This window comes from Rutidosis leptorrhynchoides, chromosome 2 (genome assembly GCF_046630445.1).
Source record: "Rutidosis leptorrhynchoides isolate AG116_Rl617_1_P2 chromosome 2, CSIRO_AGI_Rlap_v1, whole genome shotgun sequence".
In the NCBI taxonomy this organism is placed as follows: Eukaryota; Viridiplantae; Streptophyta; class Magnoliopsida; order Asterales; family Asteraceae; genus Rutidosis; species Rutidosis leptorrhynchoides.
In genome coordinates, this window is record NC_092334.1 from 155,381,927 (window position 1) to 155,397,877 (window position 15,951).

Below are 15,951 nucleotides of genomic sequence, written 5' to 3' on the forward strand. Positions count from 1 at the left end.
ACCAAACTCTCATTTGGGCTTCGCCTACTCCTTGGGCCAATCAACCTTTTAATCAACCATGGGCCAACAATAATTCACCATGCCCTTATCCCACAACACCATGGAACCGGCCCAACCCACCTTCTGCTTCTGCTGGAATATTGGGTCCGAGACCTCAAGCCCAATTTGCTTCTAGAAGTTCTACTGCCTCCTATTCGCCTACTGATATAAACCAGGCCTTATATACTATGTATCTCAACCCACCTGATGAAATTGATATATGGACAGTGGAGCTTCATCTCACATGACAGGAAATCGAGATATTCTTTCTCCCTATTTTTAATTGGAGCACTCCGAAATAAATTATCGTTGCTAATGGCGATACACTTCCCATACGAGGCATATGAAACACCTTACTAACATTTTCACGTAAACCTATCCTTTTAAAAAATGCCCTTCAGGTCAGTGGCGGATGCATGATTTTTTTTCACCAGGTGCAAAAAAAAAAAAAAATTTAAACCTTTAGCAAGTTTTTTGAGCAAAATATGGAGGTTATGGGGCAAAAAAATTGGAGGTTTTTAGACAAATTATGGAGGTTTTGGGGCAAAATTTAGAGAATTTTGGGCAAAATTTGAAGGTTTTGGGGCAAAATATGTAGGTTTTGGGGCCAAAAAAAAATTCATCGGGGACAAAGTCGAATAATTCAAAATTTTTACACTGAAAATTGCAAATTCACTGGGCGCGGGCGCTGTAGTGACCCGAACTTTTCCATGTTTATATATATTAATTGAGATTGATATTTACATGATTAAATGTTTCCAACATGTTAAGCAATCAAACTTCTTAAGACTTGATTAATTGAAATATGTTTCATATAGACAATAGACCACCCAAGTTGACCGGCTATTCACAAACGTTAAAACTTGTAAAAACGACATGACGATATATATATGGATATACATATGGTTAACATGAGATTATGATAAGTAAGTATCTCCATAAGTATATTAACAATGAGTTATATACATATAAACAAGACTACTAACTTAAGGATTTCGAAACGAGACATATATGTAACGATTATCGTTGTAACGACATTTAAATGTATATATATCATATTAAGATATATTAATATATCATAATATCATGATAATATAATAATTTAACATCTCATTAGATATAATAAACAATGGGTTAACAACATTAATTGAGATCGTTAACTTAAAGGTTTCAAAACAACACTTACATGTAACGACTAACGATGACTTAACGACTCAGTTAAAATGTATATACATGAAGTGTATTTAGATGTATTAAAATACTTTTGGAAGACTTCAAGACATATATCAAAACACTCATACTTAACGAAAATGGTTACAGTTACTTTCCCATTCTTTTCTTTCATCAAGAATTCTAGTCGTATTCTTACCCGTATTATACACAGCTTCAAAACATACTTACTATGGGTATATACCAATAGGAACTAGCATGAGATTCCACTCTTGATTATGTCATGTATGACTAATCAATTTTAACTTCTACCATGAGCTAGTCAACTAACTAGAACTCCTTTTAACCCCACTCACCACTCACCAATTACCACTCATCATTCACTCCATTTCACTTCCAATTCTCTTTCTAATTCTCTCTCAACACACACACACACACACACTATTATGAACGTATTTTTCCAGTAGTTAATCATCATCTTCATCAAAAATCACTTCAAGAATCAAGCTATAGTCATCATAGGAAGAACACTTCAAGAACACTTCAAAAATCCCTTCAAGTTTACTAATTTACTTCCAAGCTTTCTAATCCATTCCAAGTAATCATCTAAGATCAAGAAACCTTTGTTATATACAGTAGTTTATCTTTCTTATTCAAGGTAATATTCATATTCAAACTTTGATTCAATTTCTATAACTATAAACTATCTTAATTCGAGTAAAAATCTTACTTGAACTTGTTTTTGTGTCATGATCCTACTTCAAGAACTTTCAAGCCATCCAAGATCCTTTGAAGCTAGATCATTTCTTGTCACTTCCAGTAGGTTTACCTACTAAACTTGAGGTAGTAATGATGTTCATAACATCATTCGATTCATATATATAAAACTATCTTATTCGAAGGTTTAAACTCGTAATCACTAGAACATAGTTTAGTTAATTCTAAACTTGTTCGCAAACAAAATTTAATCCTTCTAACTTGACTTTTAAAATTAACTACACATATGTTCTATATCTATATGATATGCTAACTTAATGATTTAAAACCTGGAAACATGAAAAATACCGTAAAACCGGATTTACGCCGTCGTAGTAACACCGCGGGCTGTTTTGGGTTAGTTAATTAAAAACTATGATAAACTTTGATTTAAAAGTTGTTATTCTGAGAAAATGATTTTTATTATGAACATGAAACTATATCCAAAAATTATGGTTAAACTCAAAGTGGAAGTATGTTTTCTAAAATGGTCATCTAGACGTCGTTCTTTCGACTGAAATGACTACCTTTACAAAAACGACTTGTAACTTATTTTTCCGACTATAAACCTATACTTTTTCTGTTTAGATTCATAAAATAGAGTTCAATATGAAACCATAGCAATTTGATTCACTCAAAACGGATTTAAAATGAAGAAGTTATGGGTAAAACAAGATTGGATAATTTTTCTCATTTTAGCTACGTGAAAATTGGTAACAAATCTATTCCAACCATAACTTAATCAGCTTGTATTGTATATTATGTAATCTTGAGATACCATAGACACGTATACAATGTTTCGACCTATCATGTCGACACATCTATATATATTTCGGAACAACCATAGACACTCTATATGTGAATGTTGGAGTTAGCTATACAGGGTTGAGGTTGATTCCAAAATATATATAGTTTGAGTTGTGATCAATACTGAGATACGTATACACTGGATCGTGGATTGATTCAAGATAATATTTATCGATTTATTTCTGTACATCTAACTGTGGACAACTAGTTGTAGGTTACTAACGAGGACAGCTGACTTAATAAACTTAAAACATCAAAATATATTAAAAGTGTTGTAAATATATTTTGAACATACTTTAATATATATGTATATATTGTTATAGGTTCGTGAATCAACAGTGGCTAAGTCTTACTTCTCGACGAAGTAAAAAATCTGTGAAAGTGAGTTATAGTCCCACTTTTAAAATCTAATATTTTTGGGATGAGAATACATGCAGGTTTTATAAATGATTTACAAAATAGACACAAGTACGTGAAACTACATTCTATGGTTAAATTATCGAGATCGAATATGCCCCTTTTTATTAAGTCTGGTAATCTAAGAATTAGGGAACAGACACCCTAATTGACGCGAATCCTAAAGATAGATCTATTGGGCCTAACAAACCCCATCCAATGTACCGGATGCTTTAGTACTTCGAAATTTATATCGTATCCGAAGGGTGTCCCGGAATGATGGGGATATTCTTATATATATGCATCTTGTTAATGTCGGTTACCAGGTGTTCACCATATGAATGATTTTTATCTCTATGTATGGGATGTGTATTGAAATATGAAATCTTGTGGTCTATTGTTACGATTTGATATATATAGGTTAAACCTATAACTCACCAACATTTTTGTTGACGTTTAAAGCATGTTTATTCTCAGGTGAATATTAAGAGCTTCCGCTGTTGCATACTAAAATAAGGACAAGATTTGGAGTCCATGTTTGTATGATATTGTGTAAAAACTGCATTCAAGAAACTGATTTCGATGTAACATATTTGTATTGTAAACCATTATGTAATGGTCGTGTGTAAACAAGATATTTTAGATTATCATTATTTGATAATCTACGTAAGGCTTTTTAAACCTTTATTTATGAAATAAAGGTTATGGTTTGTTTTAAAAATGAATGCAGTCTTTGAAAAACGTCTCATATAGAGGTCAAAACCTCGCAACAAAATCAATTAATATGGAACGTTTTTAATCAATAAGAACGGGACATTTCAGTTGGTATCCAAGCGTTGGTCTTAGAGAACCAGAAAATTTGCATTAGTGTGTCTTATCGAGTTTGTTAGGATGCATTAGTGAGTCTGGACTTCGACCGTGTTTTCTTTAAAAATGATTGCTTAACATTTTTGTTGGAAACTATATATTTTTAACATATGAATATTATGTGATATATTAATCTCTTAATGTGTTTGATATTATGTGATAGATGTCTATCTCTAGAACAAGTCCCATTGACTCACCTAATAATAATGAAGAGTCAAATGTAAATTGGAATGATTCGTGGACTGATTCACAAGTTCCCGAAGAGGAACCGGAAGAAGAGTCGGAACCGGAAGAAGAATCGGAACCGGAAGAAGAATCGGAACCGGAAGAAGAAATAGAACCGGTGGGGGAAATAATAAAATGGTTAAGTAAAAGAGAATCCTCAACCAACCGACCAAGGTTAATTATGGTCAATGGTGTTTCTGCCAAGGAAGCAAAATATTGGGAGGATTACCAATTCTCCGATGAATCGGATTCCGACGAGAATTCCGATGATGTTATAGAAATTACCCCAACTGAATTTAAAAAGGCAAAAGAAAATAATAAGGGAAAGGGCATAAAAATAGAGAAATCTAATTCCAACCCCGATGAACTTTATATGTATCGTCAACCCCCAAAGTCCTTAAGTTGTAATAATGACTCGGGAACCTCTAAACCACCAGGTTTTTCTAAACCAATGTGGACAACGACGGCTCGTATTAGGGGAACATCATATATCCCTAGAAACTTGGCAAAACGAACCAAAACCGAACAAGAAGAAACGAGCGAGTCAGAATAAGATAGTTGTATTCGTGTGGTGTAATATATGTAATATAGTGTGCTTATGCTTTATGATATATATAAAAATTGCTTGTATTAATAAGTATTTTTTTTATGAATCTAACTCTTGTCTATTTTACAGTATAAAAACACAAAATGGATAGACAACCCAATATTTTAAGAGACCTACCCGGAGACATGATTGATGAAATCTTGTCTAGAGTCGGTCAGAATTCCTCGGCACAACTATTTAAGGCGAGATCAGTTTGTAAGACATTCGAAGAACGTTCCAAGAATGCCTTGGTTTATAAAAGGCTTTCGTTCGAAAGATGGGGGATATCACATTGGGAAATCCATAAGTTACGATGTGTTTACTTTGACGCATATATTGCGGGGAACCCAAATGCTATTTTACGCAACGGGTTAAGAAATTATTTTGACTCAATATATCCGAATATTGGACTTCGTGATTTAGAAAAAGCGGCTAACATGCAACATAAAGAAGCATGTTATGCTTACGGATTAGTAATGTTCGCTTCTCACCAAAGTGAGAACAAGAACATCGGCCTACAACTATTAAACAAAACGTTCCCACAAGTGACGGAGTCGGTAATTGGGGTAAGAAATGAGGTTTTTAGGTTATTACGAGACTGTTGGTCATTACGTAACCCTCGTCCCTTTGACGACGTTACAACACGCTGTCTTATCAACGACCATAACGGTTATGTTTCACAAGACCAAGGATGGGAAGTAGTCCTAGTAAAACCAGAATGCATGACTTGTTTCTGGACGTATGAATTACGTGTCTTTATTGCCTTTGCTGAACGACTTGTGTACTAGCTAGAATTATCTTCACAACTATCTTGTATCAAAGTTATTGTGTGCTATATTTCATGCTTTATGTAAAATAAGCGGTATTGTAAGTTTGTAAAATATTGTATAAAAGTTTGAACGCGAAATATTATTACAATCAGTTTTTCATATAGAATTGTAGTAGTTGAATTGTATATTAGCTACTAAGTATGAACTTAACGGGTAGGTACTACCCGAATTTAAACTTATAAAACGCTAATATGAAGAAAAATCTTTTATAAATGAGTTCATATTATGCTACGAAATACTATTAACTACTCTTAATATTCTGTATGATTAACTTGTTCCATTTGACTATTTTGAAGGAAATGGCACCGACTACTCGACACACCGTGAATATGAATGAAGAGGAATTCCGTACTTTTCTAGCTTAAAACATAGCCGTAGTACAGGCTGCGCTATATACCAACAATAACCTTGGATCTGGTAGTACAGGAAATCGTGTAGGATGCACCTACAAAGAATTCACTGCTTGCAAACCTTTGGAATTTGATGGAACCGAAGGACCGATCGGATTGAAACGGTGGACCGAGAAGGTCGAATCGGTGTTTGCCATAAGTAAGTGTACTGAAGAGGACAAAGTGAAGTACGCTACGCATATCTTCACAGGTTCTGCGTTAACATGGTGGAATACCTATCTAGAGCAAGTGGGATAAGACGATGCGTACGCACTACCGTGGTCAGCATTCAAGCACTTGATGAACGAGAAGTACCGTCCCAGAACCGAGGTCAATAAGCTCAAGACAGAACTTAGAGGGTTACGAACCTAAGGATTTGATATTACCACGTACGAAAGACGATTCACAGAATTGTGCCTATTGTGTCCGGGAGCATTCGAAGATGAGGAAGAGAAGATCGACGCGTTTGTGAAAGGATTACCGGAAAGAATCCAAGAAGATATAAGTTCACACGAGCCCGCCTCCATACAACAGGCATGTAGAATGGCTCACAAACTAGTGAACCAGATTGAAGAAAGAATTAAAGAACAGACTGCTGAAGAGGCCAATGTGAAGCAAGTCAAAAGAAAGTGGGAGGAAAACGGTGATAAGAATCACCAATACAACAACAACAGCAATTACAACAATAATCGCAACAATTATCCCAACAATCGCAACATCAATCGCAACTACAACAAACGGCCCAACAACAACAACAACAACAACAACAGCAACTACAACAATCATCCCAACAACAATAATAACCGCAACAACAACAACAATCAGAAGCAGCTATGCCAAAGGTGTGAAAAGTATCACTCGGGGTTCTGCACCAAATTTTGCAACAAGTGTAAAAGAAATGGTCATAGCGCGGCGAAGTGTGAGGTCTACAGACCAGGGGTTAATAGAACGAAAGGAACAAATGGTGTCGGAACGAGTAATGGCGGAGCAAGTAGTGTCGGAGCAAGTTATGCCAATGTAGTTTGTTATAAATGTGGAAAACCGGGCCACATTATTAGAAATTGCCCGAACCAGGAGAACACGAATGGACAAGGCCGCGGAAGAGTTTTCAATATTAATGCGGCAGAGGCACAGGAAGACCCGAAGCTTGTTATGGGTAAGTTTCTTATTGACAATAAATCTGCTTACGTTTTATTTGATTCGGGTGCGGATAGAAGCTATATGAGTAGAGATTTTTGTGCTAAATTAAGTTGTCCATTGACGCCTTTGGATAGTAAATTTTTACTCGAATTAGCAAATGGTAAATTAATTTCGGCAGATAATATATGTCGGAATCAAGAAATTAAACTGGTTAGCGAAACATTTAAGATTGACTTGATACCAGTAGAGTTAGGGAGTTTTGATGTGATAATCGGTATGGACTGGTTGAAAGAAGTGAAAGCAGAGATCATTTGTTACAAAAATGCAATTCGTATTATACGAGAAAAAGGAAAACCCTTAATGGTGTACGGAGAAAAGGGCAACACGAAGCTACATATTATTAGTAATTTGAAGGCACAAAAACTAATAAGAAAAGGTTGCTATGCTGTTCTAGCACACGTCGAGAAAGTACAAACTGAAGAAAAGAGCATCAATGATGTTCCCATTGCAAAAGAATTTCCCGATGTATTTCCGAAAGAATTACCGGGATTACCCCCACAGCAATCCGTTGAATTTCAAATAGATCTTGTACCAGGAGCTGCACCAATAGCTTGTGCTCCTTACAGACTCACACCCAGCGAGATGAAAGAACTGCAAAGCCAATTACAAGAACTTTTAGAGCGTGGTTTCATTCGACCAAGCACATCACCGTGGGAGCTCCTGTTTTGTTTGTCAAGAAGAAAGATGGTACATTCAGGTTGTGTATCGACTACCGAGAGTTGAACAAACTTACCATCAAGAACCGCTACCCACTACCGAGAATCGACGACTTATTTGATCAACTACAAGGCTCGTCTATTTATTCAAAGATTGACTTACGTTCCGGGTATCATCAAATGCGAGTGAAAGAAGATGATATTCCAAAGACTGCTTTCAGAACACGTTACGGTCATTACGAGTTTATGGTCATGCCATTTGGTTTAACTAATGCACCAGCTGTGTTCATGGACCTTATGAACCGAGTGTGTGGACCATACCTTGACAAGTTTGTCATTGTTTTCATTGATGACATACTTATTTACTCAAAGAATGACCAAGAACACGGTGAACATTTGAGAAAGGTGTTAGAAGTATTGAGGAAGGAAGAATTGTACGCTAAGTTTTCAAAGTGTGCATTTTGGTTGGAAGAAGTTCAATTCCTCGGTCACATAGTGAACAAAGAAGGTATTAAGGTGGATCCGGCAAAGATAGAAACTGTTGAAAAGTGGAAAACCCCGAAAACTCCGAAACACATACGCCAGTTTTTAGGACTAGCTGGTTACTACAGAAGGTTCATCCAAGACTTTTCCAAAATAGCAAAACCCTTGACTGCATTAACGCATAAAGGGAAGAAATTTGAATGGAATGATGAACAAGAGAAAGCATTTCAGTTATTGAAGAAAAAGCTAACTACGGCACCTATATTGTCATTGCCTGAAGGGAATGATGATTTTGTGATTTATTGTGACGCATCAAAGCAAGGTCTCGGTTGTGTATTAATGCAACGAACGAAGGTGATTGCTTATGCGTCTAGACAATTGAAGATTTACGAACAAAATTATACGACGCATGATTTGGAATTAGGCACGGTTGTTTTTGCATTAAAGACTTGGAGGCACTACTTATATGGGGTCAAAAGTATTATATATACCGACCACAAAAGTCTTCAACACATATTTAATCAGAAACAACTGAATATGAGGCAGCGTAGGTGGATTGAATTATTGAATGATTACGACTTTGAGATTCGTTACCACCCGGGGAAGGCAAATGTGGTAGCCGATGCCTTGAGTAGGAAGGACAGAGAACCCATTCGAGTAAAATCTATGAATATAATGATTCATAATAACCTTACTACTCAAATAAAGGAGGCGCAACAAGGAGTTTTAAAAGAGGGAAATTTAAAGGATGAAATACCCAAAGGATCGGAGAAACATCTTAATATTCGGGAAGACGGAACCCGGTATAGGGCTGAAAGGATTTGGGTACCAAAATTTGGAGATATGAGAGAAATGGTACTTAGAGAAGCTCATAAAACCATATACTCAATACATCCTGGAACGGGGAAGATGTACAAGGATCTCAGGAAATATTTTTGGTGGCCGGGTATGAAAGCCGATGTTGCTAAATACGTAGGAGAATGTTTGATGTTCTAAGGTCAAAGCTGAGCATCAGAAACCATCAGGTCTACTTCAACAACCCGAAATCCCAGAATGGAAATGGGAAAACATTACCATGGATTTCATCACTAAATTGCCAAGGACTACAAGTGGTTTTGATACTATTTGGGTAATAGTTGATCGTCTCACCAAATCAGCACATTTCCTGCCAATAAGAGAAGATGACAAGATGGAGAAGTTAGCACGACTGTATTTGAAGGAAGTCGTCTCCAGACATGGAATACCAATCTCTATCATCTCTGATAGGGATGGCAGATTTATTTCAAGATTCTGGCAGACATTACAGCAAGCATTATGAACTCGTCTAGACATGAGTACTGCCTATCATCCACAAACTGATGGGCAGAGCGAAAGGACGATACAAACGCTTGAAGACATGCTACGAGCATGTGTTATTGATTTCGGAAACAGTTGGGATCGACATCTACCGTTAGCAGAATTTTCCTACAACAACAGCTACCATTCAAGCATTGAGATGGCACCGTTTGAAGCACTTTATGGTAGAAAGTGCAGGTCTCCGATTTGTTGGAGTGAAGTGGGGGATAGACAGATTACGGGTCCGGAGATTATACAAGAAACTACCGAGAAGATCATCCAAATTCAACAACGGTTGAAAACCGCCCAAAGTCGACAAAACAGCTACGCTGACATTAAAATAAAAGATATAGAATTTGAAATTGGAGAGATGGTCATGCTTAAAGTTGCACCTTGGAAAGGCGTTGTTCGATTTGGTTAACGAGGGAAATTAAATCCAAGGTATATTGGACCATTCAAGATTATTGATCGTGTCGGACCAGTAGCTTACCGACTTGAGTTACCTCAACAACTCGCGACTGTACATAACACTTTCCACGTCTCGAATTTGAAGAAATATTTTGCTAAAGAAGATCTCACTATTCCGTTAGATGAAATCCAAATCAACGAAAAACTCCAATTCATCGAAGAACCCGTCGAAATAATGGATCGTGAGGTTAAAAGACTTAAGCAAAACAAGATACCAATTGTTAAGGTTCGATGGAATGCTCGTAGAGGACCCGAGTTCACCTGGGAGCGTGAAGATCAGATGAAGAAGAAATACCCGCATCTATTTCCAGAAGATTCGTCAACACCTTCAACAGCTTAAAATTTCGGGACGAAATTTATTTAACGGGTAGGTACTGTAGTGACCCGAACTTTTCCATGTTTATATATATTAATTGAGATTGATATTTACATGATTAAATGTTTCCAACATGTTAAGCAATCAAACTTGTTAAGACTTGATTAATTGAAATATGTTTCATATAGACAATTGACCACCCAAGTTGACCGGCGATTCACGAACGTTAAAACTTGTAAAAACGACATGACGATATATATATGGATATACATATGGTTAACATGAGATTATGATAAGTAAGTATCTCCATAAGTATATTAACAATGAGTTATATACATATAAACAAGACTACTAACTTAAGGATTTCGAAACGAGACATATATGTAACGATTATCGTTGTAATGATATTTAAATGTATATATATCATATTAAGATATATTAATATATCATAATATCATGATAATATAATAATTTAACATCTCATTAGATATAATAAACAATGGATTAACAACATTAATTGAGATCGTTAACTTAAAGGTTTCAAAACAACACTTACATGTAACGACTAACGATGACTTAACGACTCAGTTAAAATGTATATACATGTAGTGTATTTAGATGTATTAAAATACTTTTGGAAGACTTCAAGACATATATCAAAACACTCATACTTAACGAAAATGGTTACAGTTACTTTCCCATTCTTTTCTTTCATCAAGAATTCTAGTCGTATTCTTACCCGTATTATACACAGCTTCAAAACGTACTTACTATGAGTATATACCAATAGGAACTAGCATGGGATTCCACTCTTGATTATGTCATGTATGACTAATCAATTTTAACTTCTACCATGAGCTAGTCAACTAACTAGAACTCCTTTTAACCCCACTCACCACTCACCAATTACCACTCATCATTCACTCCATTTCACTTCCAATTCTCTTTCTAATTCTCTCTCAACACACCCACACTATTATGAACGTATTTTTCCAGTAGTTAATCATCATCTTAATCAAAAATCACTTCAAGAATCAAGCTATAATCATCATAGGAAGAACACTTCAAGAACACTTCAAAAATCCCTTCAAGTTTACTAATTTACTTCCAAGCTTTCTAATCCATTCCTAGTAATCATCTAAGATCAAGAAACCCTTGTTATATACAGTAGGTTATCTTTCTTATTCAAGGTAATATTCATATTCAAACTTTGATTTAATTTCTATAACTATAAACTATCTTAATTCGAGTAAAAATCTTACTTGAACTTGTTTTTGTGTCATGATCCTACTTCAAGAACTTTCAAGCCATCCAAGATCCTTTGAAGCTAGATCATTTCTTGTCACTTCCAGTAGGTTTACCTACTAAACTTGAGGTAGTAATGATGTTCATAACATCATTCGATTCATATATATAAAACTATCTTATTCGAAGGTTTAAACTCGTAATCACTAGAACATAGTTTAGTTAATTCTAAACTTGTTCGCAAACAAAAGTTAATCCTTCTAACTTGACTTTTAAAAGTAACTACACACATGTTCTATATCTATATGATATGCTAACTTAATGATTTAAAACCTGGAAACACGAAAAACACCGTAAAACCGGATTTACGCCGTCGTAGTAACACCGCGGGCTGTTTTGGGTTAGTTAATTAAAAACTATGATAAACTTTGATTTAAAAGTTGTTATTCTGAGAAAATTATTTTTATTATGAACATGAAACTATATCCAAAAATTATGGTTAAACTCAAAGTGGAAGTATGTTTTCTAAAATGGTCATCTAGACGTCGTTCTTTCGACTGAAATGACTACCTTTACAAAAACGACTTGTAACTTATTTTTCCGACTATAAACCTATACTTTTTCTGTTTATATTCATAAAATAGAGTTCAATATGAAACCATAGCAATTTGATTCACTCAAAACGAATTTAAAATGAAGAAGTTACGGGTAAAACAAGATTGGATAATTTTTCTCATTTTAGCTACGTGAAAATTGGTAACAAATCTATTCCAACCATAACTTAATTAGCTTGTATTGTATATTATGTAATCTTGAGATACCATAGACACGTATACAATGTTTCGACCTATCATGTCGACACATCTATATATATTTCGGAACAACCATAGACACTCTATATGTGAATGTTGGAGTTAGCTATACAGGGTTGAGGTTGATTCCAAAATATATATAGTTTGAGTTGTGATCAATACTGAGATACGTATACACTGGGTCGTGGATTGATTCAAGATAATATTTATCGATTTATTTCTGTACATCTAACTGTGGACAACTAGTTGTAGGTTACTAACGAGGACAGCTGACTTAATAAACTTAAAACATCAAAATATATTAAAAGTGTTGTAAATATATTTTGAACATACTTTAATATATATGTATATATTGTTATAGGTTCGTGAATCAACAGTGGCCAAGTCTTACTTCTCGACGAAGTAAAAAATCTGTGAAAGTGAGTTATAGTCCCACTTTTAAAATCTAATATTTTTGGGATGAGAATACATGCAGGTTTTATAAATGATTTACAAAATAGACACAAGTACGTGAAACTACATTCTATGGTTGAATTATCGAGATCGAATATGCCCCTTTTTATTAAGTCTGGTAATCTAAGAATTAGGGAACAGACACCCTAATTGACGCAAATCCTAAAGATAGATCTATTGGGCCTAACAAACCCCATCCAAAGTACCGGATGCTTTAGTACTTCGAAATTTATATCATATCCGAAGGGTGTCCCGGAATGATGGGGATATTCTTATATATATGCATCTTGTTAATGTCGGTTACCAGGTGTTCACCATATGAATGATTTTTATCTCTATGTATGGGATGTGTATTGAAATATGAAATCTTGCGGTCTATTGTTACGATTTGATATATATAGGTTAAACCTATAACTCACCAACATTTTTGTTGACGTTTAAAGCATGTTTATTCTCAGGTGAATATTAAGAGCTTCCGCTGTTGCATACTAAAATAAGGACAAGATTTGGAGTCCATGTTTGTATGATATTGTGTAAAAACTGCATTCAAGAAACTGATTTCGATGTAACATATTTGTATTGTAAACCATTATGTAATGGTCGTGTGTAAACAGGATATTTTAGATTATCATTATTTGATAATCTACGTAAAGCTTTTTAAACCTTTATTTATGAAATAAAGGTTATGGTTTGTTTTAAAAATGAATGCAGTCTTTGAAAAACGTCTCATATAGAGGTCAAAACCTCGCAACGAAATCAATTAATATGGAACGTTTTTAATCAATAAGAACGGGACATTTCAGGCGCCCCCTGTCCCTACATAAATCCGCCCCTGCTTCACGCCCCTAATTTAATTAAAAACCTTCTTACTTTTCGTCATTTAACTATAGATAATTATCGTGCTATAACATTTGATCTTTTTTTTTTTGAAAAGCAAACGATTATATTACTAAAAACTGAGATATACAACTAGACCCATTAGAGATTATGGATCCATAACAAGTAACACGAAACTACAGGCACGAATTTACATACATGGCAAATGTAACTGACACAAATGAGATAAGCACTTGGATTTGTTAACCACATATGCCAATCAATCTTCTTAAATCTCGATCTACTTGAAATCCATTCAAACGACTTGGATTGTATTTCGTTTAGTGTAACCAGAGAGCTCGAACTTTTGCCTCGAAACACCATGTTATTTCGATTTTTCCAAATGTAATACGCCCCGACCCATTTTGTTGCTAACCACACAGAATTCCCGAAGGTTGGATTAGTATTTGCTCCAGATCCTCCACCAAGAAGTTCGTTTAGGCTTAGATTTGCGTAAATACTCAAATTCCACCATTTGTGTATGCGCTCCCATACTTCGAAAGCAGATTTACATAATACAATTGAATGTTCAACGGATTCTAAATCTTCATCACAAAGTGGACACCGCATGCTATGAAGATCTATCCCTCGTTTATCGAGTTCCAATTTTACCGGTATCCTTTTTTTAAAAGTACGCCACACAAATATTTCTAATTTTTTTGGAACAAAAGCGTTTCGAATTGTACTCGCCTGTGAGTTACTGCTGCCCAGGATCACTTCGTCAATTGCTGAATGTAACATCTTCACTTGAACAGTCCGTCAGCTGCCATGGACCAGCTCCACTTGTCATTGCTCCTACGATTAAATGAGGCAGTTAAAAGTAGGTTGGTTAGTGATGTAAGCTCCCCTGAAGTGCGCCCTGAAGGTTCTCTTCTCCAATTCCAGTTCCAATCTACATCAGCATTAGATTCATTACAGCGTAACCGATCCTTGATGGTTGCATCGGGAACTTGTTCCAGCCTACATAACCTCGGAAACAGGTTACTTAGCTTATCACCCGCGATCCACTGCTCATTCCAGAAGTGCGTGTTTCCACCATCGCCAATAGTTTTTGTGAACGAATTTGTGAATTGTATTTATAAGCCATCCAGAGATCTACCTGTTAAGAAAATATCATACCAAACACCAATTTTTGGAGATGATTCATTATCAGACAATAACCCACCACTCGGTCCATGTATGCTACGAATGACTTTGGTTCAAAGTGATTCGGTTTTGGTTTTATACCTCCACCACCACTTCCCCAGTAATACAAGATTTTTGTTTTTTAATGACCCGATGTTTAACCCCCCATTCCCATATGTATTTAAGACGTTGTCCCATTTTACCCATGAGATTTTTGAGTCCGAACCTAACCCGCCCCAAAAGAAAGACCGCCTCACACTCTCGAGTAAATTAATCACACATTGCGGGGCACGGAATAGCGAGAAGTAGTACAATGGGAGACTTGCAAGGACCGAATTGATCAAGATTAATCTTCCTCCAAAAGATATCGAACGCATTTTCCAACCCGAGAGCCTACTATTAAATTTCTCAATTACCGGCTTCCAATCTTTAATTCTCTTCATTTTTGTACCTACCGGTAAACCAAGATAAATAAAAGGAAACTGACCAACCTGGCACCCCATGATTTGGGCTACTGTGTTCAGCTCAGAAGGATTAACATCCACCCCGTATACACAGCTTTTTTGGAAGTTGACTTTGAGACTGTGACGATCGCTCCAAATCCATATGGACGAACACGTCATTCATTGATTTCATTGCGAGGTATTTGACCTCTATGTGATACGTTTTGTAACATTACATTCGTTTGAAAAGGTATTTCATAAATGAATATATAAATTCCAGGTTTTTTTATATCTGATGATTCCTACGTATAGACAATCTCCATTTAAATGGTTTACAATAATACATCTGTTGACAATACAGTAAAAATAAGATACATGGTAATGGTTTGATGAATGCAAGTTTCTTGTATATAGCATGTATGACTCCAAGCACATAACTTGTATCACGTATGAGCAAACAGCGGAAGACTTCTA

The 15,951-nt window shown here is 35.5% G+C and overlaps 1 protein-coding gene across 1 annotated transcript; it reads right to left on the reverse strand.

The window, feature by feature from the left end:
- Positions 1-14,011: 14,011 nt before the first annotated feature.
- LOC139888374 (uncharacterized) lies at positions 14,012-14,650 on the reverse strand. Its single transcript, XM_071871381.1, has one exon. The coding sequence runs from the start codon at positions 14,648-14,650 to the stop codon at positions 14,012-14,014; it is 639 nt and encodes a 212-aa protein (XP_071727482.1).
- Between the last annotated feature and the right edge of the window lie 1,301 nt (positions 14,651-15,951).